General features: G+C 36.1%; 1 protein-coding gene across 1 annotated transcript; it reads left to right on the top strand.

The window, feature by feature from the left end:
• The first annotated feature begins 1,797 nt into the window (after window positions 1-1,797).
• Window positions 1,798-20,221, top strand: TMED7 (transmembrane p24 trafficking protein 7). The gene is made up of 3 exons (XM_012544117.3): window positions 1,798-2,377; window positions 12,935-13,180; window positions 16,526-20,221. The coding sequence occupies exons 1-3, from the start codon at window positions 2,219-2,221 to the stop codon at window positions 16,760-16,762; spliced, it is 642 nt and encodes a 213-aa protein (XP_012399571.2). The 5' UTR covers window positions 1,798-2,218; the 3' UTR covers window positions 16,763-20,221.
• Window positions 20,222-21,384: the final 1,163 nt, after the last annotated feature.

Here is a 21,384-nt window from a genome sequence, read left to right as displayed (position 1 = left end):
AGGGACCAAGAAAAGTTCCCAAGTGTTTCCCCCGTTAGTCTTCCACGGGAGATTATCTTCCCTTTTTATATGTACATAAAGCATATAATTATGCATTTGTTTTCTCCCCATTAGAATGCAAGATATAGAAAACGGAGAGTAAACTCATTCTAGAGAGTAACCTGCCAGCTAGAATTTAGCAGCGGGGAAAGGTCCCTGTCTTCAGCTGCAGGCTTTTCCAGGTGCTTCTCATAGTTCCTTCATCTTAGAATAATATTCCTTTTAACTCTTCCTTTTTCTTGTAAGAGACCTATAAAATAAAGGGAAGGTTCTCTGAGCGGAAGTCCTTGGAGGCTTTTCTCAGTGCCATCTGTCTCAAGACTTTTCTTTATCTTGTGTACATCCTGTATGTAAGTAACAGGTAGGTGACTCAGCGGATAACAAGCTGGTCCAGGAGCTTGAACGACCTCACATTTAACTAGCTGTGTGATCCTGATCAAGTGACCCATTTCCGTTGGCATCAGTTTCTTCCGCTGCAAAATGAGATGAAGAAAGAAATGGCAAACTATTCCAAAATCTTTGCCAAGAAAACTCTAAATGGGGTCAAGAAGAGTAAGTCACCACAGAATCATCAAAACAATAATCTTGTATACAATACAAAACAATTTTTGTTTGTTTGTCTGTTTGTGCTTCTTGATTCCCTATTAGAATGTCATAACCCCAGGGACAAGAAAGGTTGTTTTCAGGAGTCTCAATCGCCTTCACTTAGAACAATGCCGGACCCAAAAGTAGCTTAATAACGGCATCTTGATTGAGTTAGTCCTTCTAGTAGAAATGTACTCAAGCATGGTTTTGTTTCTGTTTTGCATTTCTAACATTCTTTTTGTATGCATGCTTAACTTCCCGTTAGGCTCAAGAACTTGAAACAAGATGCTAAATCAGTGGAATTGATAGAGAAAATGATTAGTTAGCCTCGTATTTAAGAGTTCTCTAGTTCAGTCCACGTCCTTAGGACTTACTAGAGTTCCACAAGATTCACACCTTTGATAAGAGCATATGTAAGCTAGGAGCCTCAGCCGGGATTCAGTCGGGAGATTCAGAAGCCCGAGAAGGCAGGCGGAGCTCAAGCTCTCGGAACCAGGGCCAGAGGGAAAGGCTCCCCAGAAAGCTGCCAGCCCCAGGAAGGAGACAGTAAAGCATGGGGACTATGAGAAAGCTAACCCGCCCAAGGAAAGGAGACAAGGCTTTGAAGGAGACAATAAAGGATTTGGACTTTAACCCCTGGCTGCCTCGCGGTGATGACTGAACTGAAAGGAAGGCTGCCCCAGAGACCCCAAGGAAACCCCAACAAGAGGAGACTGCATTTTAGAGAGAATATTACAGCCAGGGTTCCTCGGCTTTCTCTCACGCCTCCCGCTGCTTTCCACACACAGAAGAGCTAAACACGCCCCGCCAGCGCAGCAGGTGCTCGCGCCTAGCTCTCCGGTCAGTCCCGCCTCCCGGGAGGCGCGCACGCTCAGCAACTTCCCTCCCGCTCCCCCCTCCCTCTCCCCGCTCCCCCCTCCCTCTCCCCGCTCCCCCCTCCCTCTCCCCGCTCCCCCTTCCCTCTCCCCGCTCCCGACAGGTGGTCGCCGGCCTCTCCTCCCGTCAGCCACGCCTCCCGGGAGGCGCTTGCACCCGCCAATTCACTCCTCTGTCCCGCCCCCTCCCGCTTCACTTCGCGAGCCGGCCCTCCACGTAGGCACTCAATCCACTCACCCCGAACAGGCTGGGCGGAATAACTACTTCCGGGTCGTAGGCGCTCCCCCGCCCCTTTTCCTTCTGTAATTTCGCTCACTTCCGGCAATTTCCGATCTCTTTTGCCCCCTGGCTCGGCTGCCGCCGCCGCTGCCGCCGCCGTAGCTTTGCCCCTTTCCTGTCCCCTCCCTTACCTGTCCTTTGCCTTCTCTCGGTCCGGACCTTTCCCCCTCCCTCACCCGGGCCGCGCGCCGCTTCTTCCCCCGCCCCCCCGGCTCCCGGGCTCTCCCCTCGCGGAGCCGTTTCCCCGGGAGACCGGCGCAGCCCTTCCCTCCGCCGCCGGCTCCGCGGTGGTCGGGGCCTGGGGAAGCTTCAGGGCCCCCCGCAGTGGTGAGCCCTCGGAGGAACCGGGAGGCTCCGTGTGTGTGTGTGTGTGTGTGTGTGTGTGTGTCTCCCGCACAGCCCCGCCGCCGCCGTCTTCCGGCCGCCCCCAGCCTGGGACATGCCTCGGCCGGGGTCGGTTTGGGCGGCTGCCCTCTTGTTGGCGCTGGCGCTGGGACGGGGCGGCTGCTCGGAGATCACCTTCGAGCTGCCGGACAACGCCAAGCAGTGTTTCTACGAAGACATCACCCAGGGCACCAAATGCACCCTCGAGTTCCAGGTATCGGAGCCGGGCGGGGCCGGGTGGGCCGGAAGAGCGAGCCTACCGGAGTCGGGAGCCTGCCTCGGAAGCCCCGGAAAATGGGCGGTGGTGGACCGAATCCCAGTCAGCTTTAGGCTCATTCTCACTTCTGGGGAGGGAGGGGATGGACCCGGGACGAAATGCAAATCAACCCAACCGGCATTTATTTAGCACCTACTGTATCATAAGATGAAAGTAGAAACTGGAAGGGCAGGGCTAGTGGTTGGTTCTGTGCTTTATACTCCTAACCCTTAAATTGTACATATATAGGAATCTTCCTATCACGACTTAAGCGCCTACCGTGTGCCAGGCCCGGTGTCAAGGGTGGGGACAGAAAGAATATAATGGGGGAGACTATTACTTGGCAACATCTATATACAAACTAGGAAGTCGTTATTCTTTTGTCCCAGTCGTGTCCCACTGTTCCATGATCTCTTTGGGGGTTTCCTTAGCGAAAATGTTGAAGCTGTAATTTCTCCAACTCATTTTACAGATTAAAAAACTCAGGCAAATAGAGGTTAAGTAATTTACCCCGGACTACGCTGCTAATAATGGTCTGCGGCGGGGTTTGGACTCTTGAAAGGCCTGGCACTCGTTGTGTTACTCGGCCTTTCTTTTTCTGTCGTTTCGCACCCCATTTGGGTCATCTAGCTGCTACCGAACAAGGAAGGCTTGAATTCAAATGTGTCCCTCAGATACTAACTATGTGTGATCCTGAGAAAGTAATTTAAAACCCATTTGCCTCAGTTTCCTCAGTGGTAAAATGAGCACCCTTGTTTCCAGGATCAAAGTAATAATTATAAAGCACTTGGCATGGCGCCTAGCACTTAGCAAATGCTATGTAGATATTAGCTGCTATTAATATAAGGTGGCAATATGCCCATTTATTCTTATAAAAGCTGGATAAATCTGAGTTCAAATGTGGCTTCAGATCCTGGGCGAGTTATTTTATCGGCTTGTTTCATTTTTTAAGTTTAAAAAAACTAGTAAGTTTCTGAGGCGAGATTTCAAATCAAGTCTTCCTGATTCCCAAGTCTAATGCTCTATCACCTGTACTATTTAATTGTCTGCTTTCCTCAGCCACTCATCATAGCATCATTATGCTATATACACGGACTTATGTCACATGAGCATCTCAAATTCAATACGTCCAAAACAATTCATTAACTTTTCTCCAAAATTGTTCCCTCTTCCCGGTTTCTCTATTACCATTAAGTACACTACCATTCTTCCAATCATCTAGGTTTGAAATATGAGGTCTTCCTCAACTCCTTCCTTGAATTCACCCTAGATAGCTAATCTATTGTCAAATCTTGTCATTTATACCTTCCTTTCTTTCATTTCTTCTAATCCATAGTCCATTGAGTTACCAAAGTGATTTTCCTAAAGTATAGATTTAATTGTCACTCGCCTACCCACTTAACTCCAGTGACTCCTTATTATCTCCATCACCAAGTTTAGCCTTTATAGTTTTCATAATCTGCCCCTTTCTTTTCCAGTCTTCCTATACTTTCTTCCCCTCCAAATACTTTACAATACAGTCACACTGGCCTACTTGCTGGTCCTCACATCTCCCTGCCCAGAATGCTCCCTTCCTCACCTCTGCCTCTTAGCATCCCTGACTTCCTTCAAGATTGAACTCTGATCCAAAAGGAAGTCTTTCCTGGTCTTATATACTATTAGTACCTTCCCTCTGAGAAGATTATCCATCTTGTATTTACCTAGATATCGATATATTTTCTTCCCCATTAGAATACTGTGGACAGGCAAAGATGTTTCTATTTTGGCCATTCTTTGTATCCCTGATGCTTTGTAAAGATGCTGCATTCATATTAAGCTATTAATAAATGCTTGTTAACTGTAATTTGCCTGAAGAGAACACACCCTTGCAAATAACATTTGAAATGACTATAATAATTTGTTTCTAAAGCATTTTGCATAGATTATCTTATTCAGTCTCACAACAACCTATGGATGTAAGTACTATGGGGGAGTTTTACCCATATTTTATTAGTGAAAAAGTAGTCTTGTAGCTATTGTAAATTAGCTATTGTAACTAATCTACAAGGCTATTGTAGGTGCTCATGGTAACACAGCTGTCACAAGTGAGATTGTAACCCAACTTTCTCCTGATTCCAAATTAAGTATTCTTTCTACTATACAGTGCTATATCTCCAAATCTTGGGCAGTATTACTAAACTCTGGATTGGTGTCTCTACTTTCCTCCAACAATCTCTGCCTTAGGAGACAGCTAATGGCCTTCTCCCCCCCCCCCCCCCCCCCCCCCCCGAGCTAAAGAAAAAGGAAAGCCAAAAAGTTCCTCAGGTCCTGATTGGGAGACAGCACAGAAATCCTCCCAATACTTTTTTGGGATAACGTGACCAAAAGTCTTATTGGAAGGACAGGCATAGGTGGACTTCAAGTGTGCGTCATTGTAGGAGACTCAAAATGATGAGGTCACTTCCATTTGAATAAATATAACGTATTTGAATAAGTATGTAACTAAATATAAATATATATTACACAGACGGAAGTGATATCATTATTTTGAGTCTTTTGCATGACAAATCTTAAACTGTTAAGCAAATATCAGCCTTCCAAGAAAGTTTTGGTGCTTACTATCATTCTTCTATATTTCTGATATGAATTAATAATTGATTCAGTAACTTGGACTAGAATTTCTGACTTCTTTGTTGATGTCATTAGTCTTAAAGAGGACCTAATCTCAAACTTGGGTAATCCTGCTAGCCAGTTTTTTTATTCCTGTCATTGGGTTGCTGAGAAAAGTCCTGAAATCAAGTTGATTTCACCCACAATAAATTTATAGCACATGCCTTCAAATGAATCCTCACTACTGTCTAGCAGCATTTTACTCTTATTTCCCAAGTTTGTTCCTCTTTCCTTGATCCACTTTAACTTAACAGCACATGACAAAACAACACCTCACTGAAACTCTTCACAAATTGGCACATGACTTATGTTCTTTTTCTACTGAAGGACATCAGGATGATGTAGAGCCTTGGAATTATACTATAATAAAATTAGTTAAAGGACATAGGAATGTTTAGTCTAGAGGAGAAAAATTTTAGAAGAGACATGATAGCTGTCTTTAAGAATTTCAAATTCTGTTGTGAAAGAGAGCATATATTTTCTATTTATGTGTAATGGGCAAAAATAAGAACAATGAGAAGAAATTACTAGGAAACAGATTGAGGATTGATGTGAGAAAAAAGTTCCTACCAAAGAGTGGCGCTTGAAGAGGTAATGGCCTTCCACTATATGAACAATGAAATTTTGGGTATGTTACAGAAAATTTTTGTTCTAATGTGTATTGTATGGGAAGGCCTTAGTGATCCTTCATTATGAGTCTGGATTCTAGTCTATTAATCTAAAGTTTCTTATTATTCTTAAAATCTCTACCAATTCTCCTCTTTCCTGTCTCACAAAAAAAGATTCTTTTGTTTTTTAATGGATTTTTTTATTTTTTATTTATTTTTTTTTTTATTTAATAGCCTTTTATTTACAGGATATATGCATGGGTAACTTTACAGCATTAACAATTGCCAAACCTTCTCTCCTGTCTCACAAAAAAAGATTCTTTTGTTTTTTAATGGATTTTTTTATTTTTTATTTATTTATTTTTTATTTAATAGCCTTTTATTTACAGGATATATGCATGGGTAACTTTACAGCATTAACAATTGCCAAACCTCTTGTTCCAATTTTTCACCTCTTACCCCCCCACCCCCTCCCCTAGATGGCAGAATGACCAGTAGATGTTAAATATATTAAAATATAAATTAGATACACAATAAGTATACATGACCAAAACGTTATTTTGCTGTACAAAAAGAATCAGACTCTGAAATATTGTACAATTAGCTTGTGAAGGAAATCATATAGGGATTGGGAATTCAATGTAATGGTTTTTAGTCATCTCCCAGAGTTCTTTTACAAGAAAGATTCTTATATGTACCAAAGCTAACCTCTAATCAATAGCAACTTCCTTATCCTTTAATTCCAAAGGCCTTTTCTGTCCTTTTCCTTGAGTTCTCTGCAGCAATTGATAAAGCTAGCCACCTTTTCCTGTGTACTTTTTCCTTCTTTAGCTTCAGAGGTACCAGTCCAGTAAGCATGTACCTGTCATCTTCATTAGTCCTTCTCTTGATTCTGTAATGTGGCATTATCTTTTCTCTAAACTTCAGACTTTCTTAGAATCTCATGTAGGTTTCACCTTTGATTTGTTACTCTAAATTCTGGTTCTGATCTCATTTCCACGCTAGTACTGCATTTCTATCAACATCTTAAACTCAAACATACATAAAATCAAGATTATCTTCACTCAAAATCTATATTTGATTTTAACTGTTCATTTTCCCTTATTCAGTTTCCACTATTTGATATTTTTTTGTTGTTGGGTTGGGGTTTCTTTTTTTTAACTTTTTCCTCTTCCTCGTTTCTCACATTCAATTCTTTACCAATTCTGCAGCATTTCTTATGTCTTGTTACTCTTTCTTTTTCCTGTGTCTGCACCTTAATATAGGACTTCACTAATATCATTCACATCATGGACTCTTGCAGATCTGTCCACCTTTTTCTCACTTCAATCTACCTTTAATAATTATATCAATCAATCAAGTAATACTGTGTCCCTGATGCTGTACTAAACTGGAAATACAAAAGAAATAAAAGACGGTCCCTGCCCTCAAGGAGGCAATCTAATGAGGGAGACTCATTATTATTATTATTTCATAATAAAATATAAACAAAGCAAGCTGTACATAGGATAAACTGGAAGCAACTGGGAAGGTTTCCTGTAGAAGATGGTATTTTAGTTGGAACTTATAGGAACCCAAGGAAGTTAGTAATTTGGGGTAGGAGAGGAGAATTCCACACCTGAGGTGGGGGTTGGGGAGCAGCAAGGAAATGCCTGGAGTGGAGAGATTGGGGAAAGATGTTATTTAATGGGACAGTTGGACAAAAATGTCACTGAATTGAAGAGTACGTGTTGAGAAATAAAATATAAAAAGATTAGAAAAACATGAGGAGATTAGGTTGTAAAAGGCTTTGAATGCCAAAGAAAACATTTTAAATTTGGTCCTAGGAGTATTATGAAGCTATAGGGTATATTATTTTATATATGACATGGTCATACCCATACATTAGGGAAATGACTTGTGCAGCTGAACAGAGGATGTATTGGAGTGGAAAGAGACTTGAAGCAGGTATACTCGTCAGCAGACTACTGCAGTAAGACAGGCATGAGTTGATGAAGACCTACATCAGAGTGGTGGTGGTAGTGTCAGAAGGGAATGTGTTTGAGCCATATTGCAAAGGTAAAATTAACTGGCCTTGGAAACTGATTTGATGTCGGGGAAGTAAGAGATCCTGAGGAGTCCAGGGTGACTTATAGAATGAAGGCCTCAAAGGACAAGGAGGCTGGTGTTGCACTCTATGGTAAAGGGAAGATAGGAAAAAGCTACATTTGGGAGAAAGATAATGAAATTCAGTTTTAGATGTTTGGGTTTAAGATATCTGCTAGACATCCAGATAAGATTTCTGATAGGCAAGAGGAGGAACAAAGAAAACAGAGAAAAAACCAGAAAGTTGCCTAAACTCTTCCTCCTTTTCCTCACATAAAAATCAAGTCTCTAAATGGGTTCCAGAGCAACAGAACCCACAAAAAAGAAGCAAGGGAAACCATTTTCCAGATTAAGATAACTTAGAAGAAATTCAGGAAAGGTTGTCTCACTTGGGTAAAAGGAAGTACAACCCAAAACAGATTGTGTCTGGGCAATGCAGAAGGAGAATTTTTAGCTGCGGTATAGATTAGCACCTGATGCCCTTAGTTTTGGCTCAGCAGACTAGTGGCACAGCAAGCCAGTTGTAAGACTTCTACACCCAGCATAGAAAACAAACTAACAGCCACAGAATCCTAGCACAGTGGACAAACTGCAAGCTCTGAAGTCTCTGGTGCAGAAAACTAGTGACCAGGCCCCTGGTCCACATTGTAAGAAGTTTGGGATAGTGCCCCCTTTGCTCCAAAAGCAGCATTCAACTTTAAAAGTCACAGAATAGCCCCCAAAATGAGCAAAAATAACCCAGAAAAGACTTCTAACAATAAAAAGCTACAATGGTAACAAGCTAAGACCAAAGCACAAATTCAAAAGACAATAGTGTCAGCATATGTACCCTTAAAGAGAAGATGAAATAATCTTAAGATCAAAAAGCCTTCTTAGATTCTAAAAGGATTTTTAAAATCAGATAAGAAGGGTAAAAGAAAAAATGAGGAAATAAATGAGTTATGCAAAAGAGAGTCAATAACTTGGAATAGGAGGAATTAAACTTGATTGAAAAAAAACAGCTACTTTTAAAAAGTTGAATTAGCCAAATGAAAAAGGAGGCATAAAACCTAACAGAAGAAAATAATTCCTTAAAATTTAGAATTGGGCAAGTGGAAGTTAATGACTTATATCGAAATATCAAGAATCAGTTAAACAAAATCAAAGGAATGGGGGGAAAATAGAAGAAAATAGAAAATATCTCATTGGAAAAATAACTGGCCTAAAAAAAATTGAGAAATATTTGAGAACTGTTGGACTACTTGAAAGCTATGATTCCCCCCCCCCAAAAAAAAAAAGGGCAGCATCTTTCCAGAAATATCAAGGAATACTGCCTTGATAGCTTACAATCAGAGGGTAAAATAGTCCTTGAAAGAATCCACCAGTCATTCCCTGAAAGAGATTCCAAAAATGAAAACTCCAAGGAATATTGTTTGACCAAATTCCAGAATTACCAAATCAAGCAGCTAGAAAGAAACAAATCAAATAGCCACATGCAGGATTACACAGGATTTAGTATTTTCCACCACAAAGGATCAAAAGGCTTGTAATATGATATACTGGAAGACAAAGGAGTTCGGATTACAACCAGTCATCAAGTATTCAACAACATTGAGCTTATTCTTTAATGGGGGAAAAATAGATATTCAGTGAAGTAAAAGACTTTCAAACTTTTCTAATTAAAAGATAAGACCAGGACAGAAATTTTTGTCTTCAAATACAAAACTCAAGAGAAGTATAAAAAGACAAAGCAGAAAGAAAAAAGTGTTATTTTAAGATTAAACTATTTACATCCTAATCACAAAATGATGCTTGTAGCTCTTGAGAACTGTATATCAGAGTAGTTAGAGTATATGTAGAAAGTCTGGGTTTAAGTTGATTTTGATATGATGTAAACTAAAGAGATGAAAAAAAAAAAGAATTGTACTGGGAGAAAAGGAAAGGAGAAGGTAGAATAAGGTAAATTATATCACATGAAGAGGCATAAAAGGCCTATTGCAGTAGAGGGAAAGAAGCAGGAATAAACATTGTTTGAACTTTACTCTCATCAGATTCGGCTCAAAGAGAATACCATCAGTTTGGTATAGAGATTGATCTTACTTAGAGAAAAGAAAGAGAGGAGGGCAGAATGAAGAGGCTGTGATCTGAAGCAAAAAAAAAAAAAATTAGTAAGGAGAGACAGGGTGAAAAAAGTATAAACAGGGAAAATAGACTGCATGAAAATACACAGTAATCATATAACTCTGAATGGTTTGCACTCTCACATAAAACAGAAACAGATAAGAGTGGATTAAAAACTGGAATTCTGCAGTATGTTATTTACCAAAAACATTTGAAGCAGATTCACAAAGTAAGAGGGAAAGATTGGAGTAGAATGCATTTTGCTTCAGTTGATGTTTAAAAAAAAAAAAAAAAAAAAAAGGTTGCAATCCTGATTTCAGAGAAAATAAAAGCAAAAATAAGTTAATTAAGAGAGATAGTAGTATAATAATCTTGCTATAGACCACAGACAAGGAAGTACTTTTATTAGTAAACATAAACATCAAGTGGTGTAGCATCCAAATTCTTAAAGAAGTTGTCAGTAATAGGAAGAAAAAGATAGCAAGACTGTATTAATGGGGGACCTCAACTTTCCTCTCTCAGAATTAATAAATTTAACTCCAGAATAAATAAATTAAGGAGGTAAATAGAATCCTAGAAAACTTACATGGTATACTTCTGGAAGAAATTGAATGGAGATAGAAAGGAATATTCTTTTTTTCTCACCAGTAAATGTTAGCTATACAAAAATTGACCATTTGTTACAGTGTTTAAAACCTCATAATCAAATGCAAAAAGGCAGAAATATTAAGAACTGTATCTTTTACAGTTCATGATGCAATAAAAATAAGGTGTAATAAAGGACTGTGAAAAGATAGAATAAACATTAATTGAATGTTAGATAATCTGATTTTAATGAGTGTATCAAACAACAAATCATAAAAACAATTTCAGTTAGAACAGTAATGAAACAGCATGTCAAAACTTATGGGATGGAGCCAAAGCAGTTCTTGGGATAATTTTTATATCTACAAATGCTTACATAAATAAAATAAAGAAAAAGGAGAGTAATGAATTGGGCATACAACTAAAAAATCTAGAAAAAGAACCAATATGAAATCCCCAATTACATACCAAATTAGAATCTGAAAATGAAATGAGAGAGTAATAAAATTGAAAGTAAGAATACTATTGAACTAATAAAGAAAACTAAGAACTGGTTTTATGAAAAAAAGCCAACAAAATAGATAAACCCTTGGTTAATTTGATTTTTTAAAAAAGAAATGAAGATTTTTTTAAAAAGATAATTTGTCTTTTATTATCAGCATCAAAAATGAAAAGGGCGAGTTCATTAATAAAAAGGAAATTACAGCGATAATTAGGAGCTATTTCTGCCCAACTTTATGCTAATCTGACAATCTAAGTGAAATTAATATTTACCCCAAAAATGTATTGCCCATATTAATGGAAAAAACAAATAAAATACTTGGCTCTATTTTAGAAAAAGAAATTGAACAAAGCCATTAATGAATTCCCTAAGAAAAAATATCCAGAACTAGATGGATTTACAGGTGAATTCTACCAAACCGTTAAAGAACAGTTAATTCCAATACTGTTATAAACTATTTGGAAAAATAGGCAAAGGAGTGTGACCCCATTCCTGTTAGGAAGGAAGAACTTCCCCTAAGGACTGATAGCTAACGAACAGAAAAAAAAATAAGAGACCAATTTCCCTAATGAGTATTGATGCAAAAAATTTTAATAAAATATTAGCAAAGAAATTACAGCAATTTGTCAACAAGTGGCATTAATAAGAATGTAGAAATGTTTCAGTGTTAGGAAAAATTATCAGCAGTTTTAACTATTGGTAACAAAACTAGCAGAAATCATATAATTATTTCAGTAGTTGCTGAGTAAAACTTATGACAAAATGCTGCACCCATTCCAAAACACTAGGAAGCATAGGAATAAATGGAGTTTTCTTTAAAATAGGCAACCTCTATCATTAACTATCAGCAACTATTATCTTTAATAGAGATAAGCTAGAAACCTTCCCAGTAAGGAGAAAGGCTGAATTCTATTGTCAATGTTATTATTCAATATTGTACTAGAAATTTTAGCTTAAGCAGTATGAAAAAAAGAAATTGAAAGAATTAGGCCGAGAAGGAACAAAACTATCACTCTTTGTGGATGATAATAATGGTATGCTTAGAGAATCAACAAAAAAAAACTACTAGAAACAATAGTTTTAGCAATGTTGCAGTATATACAATAAACCCACCTAAGTCATCAGCATTTTTATATATTACCAACAAAGCCCAACAACAAATGTTAGAAAAATTTCATTTAAAGTAATTAGGCAAATTTTTGGCAGTCTATCTACCAAGACAAAACCTAGGTATTATATGAACACAATTGAATATCAAGGAAATCAATGGGAGGAGGGAAATGCAAAAGAAGGTAACCAGAGGTAGCTGTACCAGATATAAAGCTATAAAATAAAGTGGTAATCATCAAAACTCTTTGGTACTGATTAAGAAATAGAGTGGTGGATCAGTGGAATAAAAGTTTGGTGCAGCAAGATTAATAATCTTCCTTATACATAGAACTAGTCATATTTTTGAGATGATACTCTTCAGTGGCTCTCTGTTGCCAATGAGGTAAATTTCAGACTCCTTTTGACTAGTGCTCTCTGCAATGTGATCCAATTTTACCTTTGTGGTCTTTTCTGATGTCATTCCAATGCAATTACTCCTTTTAGTCAAAATTGTAATCTTAAGACTTAGTTGGTATACTTTAGGATACCATTAGGTAGGATAACATTAGGAACATTAGGTCTTTTGGTCTAGCTTCCCACTAGTCTAAGAGACCTTTCTGTAGCATGAAAAAGTCATCTAGCTTCCTTTTGAATACCTCTAGTTGTAGGAAACTTACCTCATGAAACAATTTGTTCCATTATTGAACAGCTCTACTTGTTTTATTTTTGAATCAAAATTTGCTTCTTAAAGACTCACTAATAGAAATGTTAGAATATGGTATTGCCTACCATATTAAATGACCTGGCACTTTCATTTTAGCATTATAACGGGAAATTTGATTTTCATGTCTTTAATTCTTATTTTACCCCAACTTTTCAGTGTTTTTTTTTCTACAGGTGATTACTGGTGGTCATTATGATGTAGATTGCCGATTGGAAGATCCTGATGGTGTGGTATTATACAAAGAAATGAAGAAACAATATGATAGTTTTACCTTCACTGCATCCAGAAATGGAACATACAAATTTTGTTTCAGCAATGAGTTCTCTACTTTCACACACAAAACTGTGTATTTTGACTTTCAAGTTGGTGAAGATCCACCACTATTTCCCAGTGAGAACAGAGTCAGTGCTCTTACACAGGTAAAAGCAAATATAGATCATCAATGTAATAATGATAGTATGCATGAATGTTTTCTTTTAAAAAGACATCAAAAAGAAACGATGGCAGTGCACAACAATAACCCACCCCAGCTCACCCAGCATTCTGGGGGTGGATGGATGAGTGAGTATTTGATGGAAAAAATATTGAACTCCTAGATCTTAGTGGTCTGAGACAAGGCAGAAATGATAAAGTACAAATATAACTTTAGGAGATGAAAGATAATCTTTATAATCTACTTAACATTGATCAGACTGCTGTCAATACTATGCAATTTTTTTAGTTAAGTTTTTTTCAATTAACATTTATCTTTCCCATCCTCCTTCCTCCTTCCCATTGAGGAAGGGGGGTGGGGAGAGGAGCCTTTGTAACAGATACACAGTCAAGTAAAACAAATTCCCACCTTGACCCTATCCAAAAAACAATATGAATTGTTCTCCTCTTTATGATCACTTCACTCTCCATCAGTTCATAAAAGTCTTCCTGGTTTCTCTGAAACCATTTTTGCAATCGAAATATTGAGGAGTTGTAGAAATGAATTTAATACAAATTACTAAAGAATCTGAAAAAGAACCTTAAGAAGGGATAGAAAGACTAGGAAAAAAAACTTGAAGTATATAGTGAAATTGCAAAGATAAGGGGTATGATATTTCTATCTATTTTACTATTTTATCTAATTTTAGTATTCTTTTTTGGAATGGCAAATTTCAAAGGAAAGAAGCTTATAGTTGAAAGGTTTTCACTTTTCCATCACTTTCTCCTTTATATATTCCCAATAAAGGGGCAGCTGGGTGGTGCATTGGATAGAGCCCCAACCCTGACAGAGGACGAGAGTTCAACTCTGGCCTCAAACACTTAACACTTCCTAGCTGTGTGACCCTGGGCAAGTCACTTAACCCCAATTGCTTCCACAGAAAAGAAAAAGAAAAAAATAAGTTCCCAATAAAGAGGAGAGATGTTTGTAATACATTTTATAAAAGTCTTGGGAAATTAAATAAACAAAAAATATTAAGAATGTAGGACAGAAAAGGCTATCCATCACCGGAGAAAAGACTGAATAGAGATTGAACTATACTGTTTTGCATGAATGACATATCAATTGGCTTCCCTTCTTACTGAAAGAAGAAGGAAGGGAAAGAATTTGGAGCTTAACATTTTTTAAAAGAATATTAAGAATTGTACATGTAATTAAAGAAAACTTTTTGTTTGTTTGTTTTTTGCTGAGGCAATTGGGGTGAAGTGACTTGCTTTCACACACCTAGGAAGTGTTAAGTGTCTAAGATCAAATTTGAACTCAGGTCCTCCTAATTTCAGGACTGGTGCTCTATCCACCTAAGCTGTCCCTGAATTTTTTTTTTTAAAGAAATATAAAAAAAAGTACCCAACTCCTAACTCAGTCTGCCTAATGCAAGACTTAGCATATATGTAGGTGCTTTACAAAATTGCCAAGTCTTAAAAAATTAAATGAACCTACTAGTTGTAAAAGGTCATTTTGTTTAATATCCAAAACTACTACTACCATTTATATCAGTACATCAGTACAAACACAAATAAAAGATGTGATTTCCTCAGCTTTAGGAATTCCCTCTGCCAACACAAATTAAAACCCACATATGACTTGATAGGTTCTAAAGGATTGCCTGACTTATAGAGATCAAGTGACTTGGCAAAGTTTGAACCCAGGTCTTCCTAATTCCAAGCCTAGTATTCTGTTATTTCACATGCTTCTATAGCAATAGATATACAGTCAGCAAGCATTTATGAAGTGTCTTTTATGTATTAGATGCTTGGGATACACTTTTAAAAATGAAATCATCCCTGCCCTAAAAGAACTTGTATTTTATCAGAAGATATAGTTTGTACACAGGTAACTATATATATAAAGAATAAAAGATATATAGTTTTCTTGCACTGCTTTGCTATGTGCAAATTATTTTACACTATGTGCAAATTATTAAACACTCAAATTATTTCTTACCCAAAATGTATTAATGACATTTATAAGAAAAAACCAAGCATAGATTTTAGTTTCCATACCCATACACTTATTAATGTTCCCTGATGCAAGATATATAATAGAAAAATTGTGTTGTAACCGATTTTTGTACTGAGCTACTACTAAACTAATAAACAGTGGAACTGGTAACTACATGGTATCATGCTAGACATTATAAATACAATATTTCCTCAAAATGTGAAATAATCTAAAACTTTAAGATTCTGGCTTCTCTTTAAATGAAGTAGAACAGCCATCTCAAACTAAGGGTTAATTACACTTATCAAAAAAGGCATTGGTTTAATCAACAGTCAGAAAATTAACCGATTTACTGTGGGTTTAAAATCCTTCATATCTACTACCTTCAGCTTCTGAAATTATTTAAACATGATAATGATTCTTGTTAAACAATCAAAAAAATCCATTAAGATATTAACTTATTTTCTGAGCATATATTGCAGAAGTTGAGCCAGATTGTGTTACTCCAAGTTTTTTCCCATAAAAGTAATCTTCTGAATTTTATTTTCTCCAGCTTAAAGTTCTCCCAGGCTAACACTCCCATCTTTCTTCTTCCATCTTGAAACACCTCCCCCTTACCTTGTAGATAAGATGCTGCAACCCCTTCATAAAAGGTGCAGCACTGAAACCATATTCAATAATGAACAATTCTCCACTTTAACTGCCCATTTGGTGTGTCTATTGCTGCCAAATCTTATTATCACCCTGGAGTCTATAACAGAAACTGGTAGGGAGGGGTGGGGGTGGAGAATTCTCTACTTTGCCTCATTTAAAACCAATTCAAATGAAAGTCAAGACCCCATGACATTGTTAGTCCTCTTCAAAAATGAACAAGATGAACAAGTGGTTTAGGCAACATTGAATAAAGTGATTATCTATAATTTGGGGAAACTTCTGTGTTTAAATGTCTCAGGATATATTATTAACTAAGTAGTTTTTTGCTTTTTTATGTAAAACTTTAATCTTTGTGGAGTGATTACTATTTTATTTGATTTTCTTAAGAACCTTGAGAGATACGTATTATTCTCATTTTACTGGTAAAGAAACTGAAGCTTAAGAGACCATAAATATGCCTGTGGTTACATACTAGTGTCTATGACAATATTTAATACTTCCTGACTTCAGGCTATCTTATAGTGCCTCTCCCAGGATTCAGTAAAACATCCTTTCTTTGGCAAGAATATAATTTACTAGAAATGATACAAATTATCATTTTTAGGATAAATGGAGAAAAAAACAATTTTTCCTCCTAAAAAGAAATATATTGGAAAGTAAAATATTAGTAAGGCTAACTTAAAATGTTTCTGCCTAGATGGAATCCGCTTGTGTATCAATTCATGAGGCTTTGAAGTCTGTCATCGACTATCAGACTCATTTTCGACTAAGAGAAGCTCAAGGACGCAGTCGTGCAGAGGATCTAAATACAAGAGTTGCCTATTGGTCAATTGGAGAAGCCATCATTCTACTTGTTGTTAGCATAGGGCAGGTATTTCTTCTGAAAAGCTTTTTCTCAGATAAAAGAACCACCACAACCCGTGTTGGATCATAACTAGTGTTTTGAAAATCAATCTACTATACATCTGTAATGTTGCTATTTTCCAGTTAATAGTCGGTACCGAAGAACTTAATATTGGCAATATTTTAAAAAACTCTTTCCCTCCTTATGTTGGTTGTGGGGAAAAGGCAACATATATCCCTAAACCATGGGAAAGGACACCTTTTTATTTGAAAAAACTGAAAAACTTCAGAATTTGTTTGAAGCTTTTCATGATAAATATCCAACACAAATGTTCTACCCTTTCCACAGTTGTTTGTATTCATTCTTATCACTCTTAACTTTGTCATGTTGATTCTTTTTAATCATAAGACTACTTCTGTCATAGGGAACTGATGTTTAAAATCCTTAGGTTGCTTTAAAAATAAGTTATATTGTAGAGGGAGAAAACGGCCCTTTTAATAGTTTGGGTGTGAATTTTTGTTTTTTAAACCAATATGATGAATTGTAGGCTAAGCCCTGTACTGCACTTTTGATTTGTTATGGAAAAAGTCTATGATAGTCCAATAATTTTGATTGAGTTTTGAGTTGATATATCATGGTACAAATTGTTATTCTTCAATTGCCTGTAGAGTAGCAGGTTTTATACTCATTCTGTGGTTTATAAAACTTTAAAAGCAGTGAGTTTTTCAGTAATTGTAGAATTGAAACCTTAGAGATTTTGATTGAAAATACAGAGATATTAGGGTTATAGTTAGAGAGAATTTTTGATAATTTTGCCACAATCATCACATTTTCTGTATTAGCTGTTCTTTTGCCTTGTAATAACTGGCTTTCTCCACGTGTGGCTATCTTGATTTTAGATATAAAGTTATTATAATTCTTTGAACTGTTTAAAATACAATTTGACATTTTCATTGTTAGCATTACACAATGCTGTACATTTACTAAATGTTAAGCAATGATACATTTTTTTCCCCCTGAGAACTTAGAACTGGAACCATACTTGTTATTTATATTTGGTTATTGGTCATGAAAGAGTAACAGAAAAGGTTCAAAGTGTTTTATGCATTAATTTTTCATCCCAGTGGATGGCTTGCATTGGTTTCATTGCTTGTATCTTTAATAGATACTGTATTACATATTTTTATTGATCTGCCAAGGGGATGTTTCTTTGGAACATGAAAATATCCTATGTAAATCAAAACTCATTAAGATTAGTTTCCTCTGTCCTAGAATGGGATCATTTTACTATGTCTATAATGCTAAGCCAAAAAATGCCACATATAGTTAAAACATTTTTCTGATGTTAAGCAAAAAAGGTTATTTGTTCCCCTATAGCTTGATATGAGAATGAGTGCTGTTTCAAAAATGTGATTATTGAATTCCCTGAGGTATCTGATACTAAATAATTACTAACTGGACAGCATTTCTAGATCAGCCAGTTACCATCATTGACCAGAAATTACCAATTCTTAATTCTGAGAGTTTTTTGGTTTGATTTGGTTTTCAAATACAAACACATTTCCAACAAGTTTTTCTTTTTTTCCAAGGGGGGAAAAAGTTACTGTACGGTTAACTTGAGTACCATAACATAGCAGAAACGTTTGTCAACTGAGTCTTGCTGTGTGATTTAAATCCTTTAGTTAAGATTCTTCAAGGCAAACCAGAATTTCATGTAACAAGGTCTGAATAAAGATTCAAAGTTGTAGATTTGTTCAAAAAATGTATATATATATATATGTTGGATTTGATTTCAACCTAGTGAATATCTTCTGCAATTGACAAATAATAGGTTCTTTCATATTGCTTCTCTACTCTGTTATATCCTTCAGATCTTCTATTAGGCATCATATATATAAATGGAACCATAAAGCAAAATAGTTCAAGTTTGGCAGAAGACCGGAATAATAAATTGAAATTACAATGTTATAAAGATAACTTAGTTTCTACCATTTACAGATTGCTTATATGATCTTGATGATGGAGATATAAATCTTCAAAACATTTACAATTACTGCTTGCAACCTGGTCAAACATTAAACTAGTTAAGACATTAAACCTAAGGATAACAAAATGAAACCTAAAACAAATGGCTCTCATCTTGCATTTGCTGTACACAAAAGATCCTCTTGTTTGTGATTTAGTAAAACAAATTAAGTCTAAGTAGAGCAAAATCTGTGCCCCTAAAAAAGTTCATTGTTTAATATGCCAAATTTTGTGAAACCAGCATTTTTTTTGAGAAAAAAAATTGATGTAGTATAAACCAAGAGTTGGTCCATACTATTTAAGCTAGTAAGTTCATTTTTGATGTTCCTTTATTTTCCTGACATGTGTGTATATGTATATTAGAAAATACACATCTCCCTATATAGACACATGCTAGTTGAAAGGTTTTTTCTTCCTCCTGTTAAGTTGTTGAGTCATAAAGAAAAATTTGAAGCCAGTTCTTTCATCCTTTCAATTTAACAGTTTGAAAATTCTCAGATGTTTGCTTGGACACATGTCATAGGATGCATATTTAAACATTCATAGTTGTATATATTTTTTTAAGTAGTTAATGGAAAGGGATTTAATATACAAGTTTATATGCTAAATCAACTTGAGACGTTTTTGTGTTAAAAGAAAGAGTGGTTGTGGTAAGTGGTTCAAAAAGATCACCCAAAGCTTGACAATATTAAACTTTGAATACAGTGAACTGAAAAACAATTTTTAAAAACTATTCTTTGAAAGATTTGTTTGTTTAAATTCTTGTGTGTTGTCAGTTCCTGTTTTAGTTTGTAAATGTTTAACATTTATAGTTTGGATGAAAAAAAAACCCAGATCCTTTGAATATTGTTTTGGAAAAATTAAAACAAATTAATATATGAATATGATTCAGTGGCTTGTTTTGTTTTGTTTTGTTTGGGACAGGCAGAAACGTCTGAATTAAATAGATATTGTTTCTGAAGGATTATGCCAGTTGGTGTCATGTAGACTAAACATTTTGAAATTTTAATTTCCTTTTGCCAGAAGCCTTGGCGAAAGAGCCATTGTCTTCTTATTGCCACTGATAACTGAAACTTCTTTTGCTATTCTACCATTTGGAAGTTCATTTCTAGCCAAATTGAGTCTCTTATGGTGCCTTAACAAGCCTTATATTTTCCCCACCTTTCCACTTTTTTCAGCATTTTTCTTACTTCAATATGCTCTTCTCTTTTCACTATCCAAATAAGGGTCCAGTTAAAATCTTACTAGTGTACAGTGGTCTTTGTACATTTCATTTGACAGTTAATGTTAGTAAACCATGTATTTTTAGGTTTCAGTTTTTGATTTGGGAGTTTTTTTAGAGGGTGAAGGGACAGTGTAAGGAGGAAGGTATGTATATATAACTTGACGTATACTTTTATCTCATAAACTAGATTTTAACCTCTTAGTCAATTAAGTGGATTCCATAGTACCTCACTCAATGCCTTTTATACCTTGTGTATTGAGTAGACTCCAATAAATATTTTTTGGTTATTTTAAAAAGGACCTGGATCTCAGATCTCAATAATTTAAGTATGACTTTGTGATAGATATTTGTTCAGTTTAAAGCTAAACTTGCCTTATATCTGGTTTCAGCATTTTCTACATCTTTATTTTGGAAAAAACTCTTGGCTACTTTTAAGTCAAGGCCCCTTGCTTTTTAATGCATTGTTTATATTGCCACAGTCCTAATGGTTGAAAACTAAACCACTGTAACAAGGAGTGCAGATTTCCAACTTTATCATCCATGAATGTTTTATCCCTGCTCTGCTAGTTTTCCCCGTGTTTCTCAAGGGGACCTTGCTTATCTTTCCCATTATGTTACTTCCAAACAACATTTGCTTTTGGGCTCTCAAGGCACTGAAGTTTTTATTGCTTTTCTTGTCCTATTCACCAATATACAACTTTTGGAGTTTTTCTGGGGAATGCAATAAAGTACTTAAAACTCCACTGTGTCATAGTTAGGTGCCATTAAGCTGATATTTATTTCTTACACTTGTCATTTTAACAGTGCTTTTTACAAAAACATCTATGATTAAAACTAGAAATGGTTGTTATCATTTCACAAGTATATAAAACCTTGAAAGGAATTAGTTGGTGGGATTGGCATTGGCATTTTTCAGTTTTGTACAAAATGATTGCCAAATGGTTATAATGGATATGTTGTGGAGCAGTATACTTTCGACATGCCTTGAGAACATAAAATATTAAGTATATAAACCTTCCCCAAAACTGAAGTTTTTTTAATCCTTAGTAGTAGTGTTTTCAGAACAAAATGCTTTTAAAGGCTTGACCCAACAAGATGTTGCCCATATATGACATGTTCTTATAAAAGCCTTTGAAAAATGCAACAACTTTTTCAGCTATATACAAAACCAGGAGATGTGGGAGATAGATCATTTTGATAAGTCTGAATACAAGAAAGATCACTATTAAATGGTGTAGTGTTCCAGAAGCCCCCCTTTGGGGATGGCATTATTCTGATTTATTAAGCCCTGGAACTTGGCAGTGCCTCTCAAAATTCAACAGGAGGAGCCATCAGGAAGAAGAAAGAACAGAAAATTTAAATATTTTGAATCAAAAAATTTGAAAGCTGTGGGGGTGAAGTTTTGAGGAAAAGAAAAAGTGTTCAACAATAATCAAATACAACATCAAGAAAGATGAGAACT

The sequence above is a fragment of the Sarcophilus harrisii genome, chromosome 1 (assembly GCF_902635505.1).
Source record: "Sarcophilus harrisii chromosome 1, mSarHar1.11, whole genome shotgun sequence".
Taxonomy (NCBI): domain Eukaryota; kingdom Metazoa; phylum Chordata; class Mammalia; order Dasyuromorphia; family Dasyuridae; genus Sarcophilus; species Sarcophilus harrisii.
This window is presented reverse-complemented; position numbering and strand designations above follow the sequence as displayed.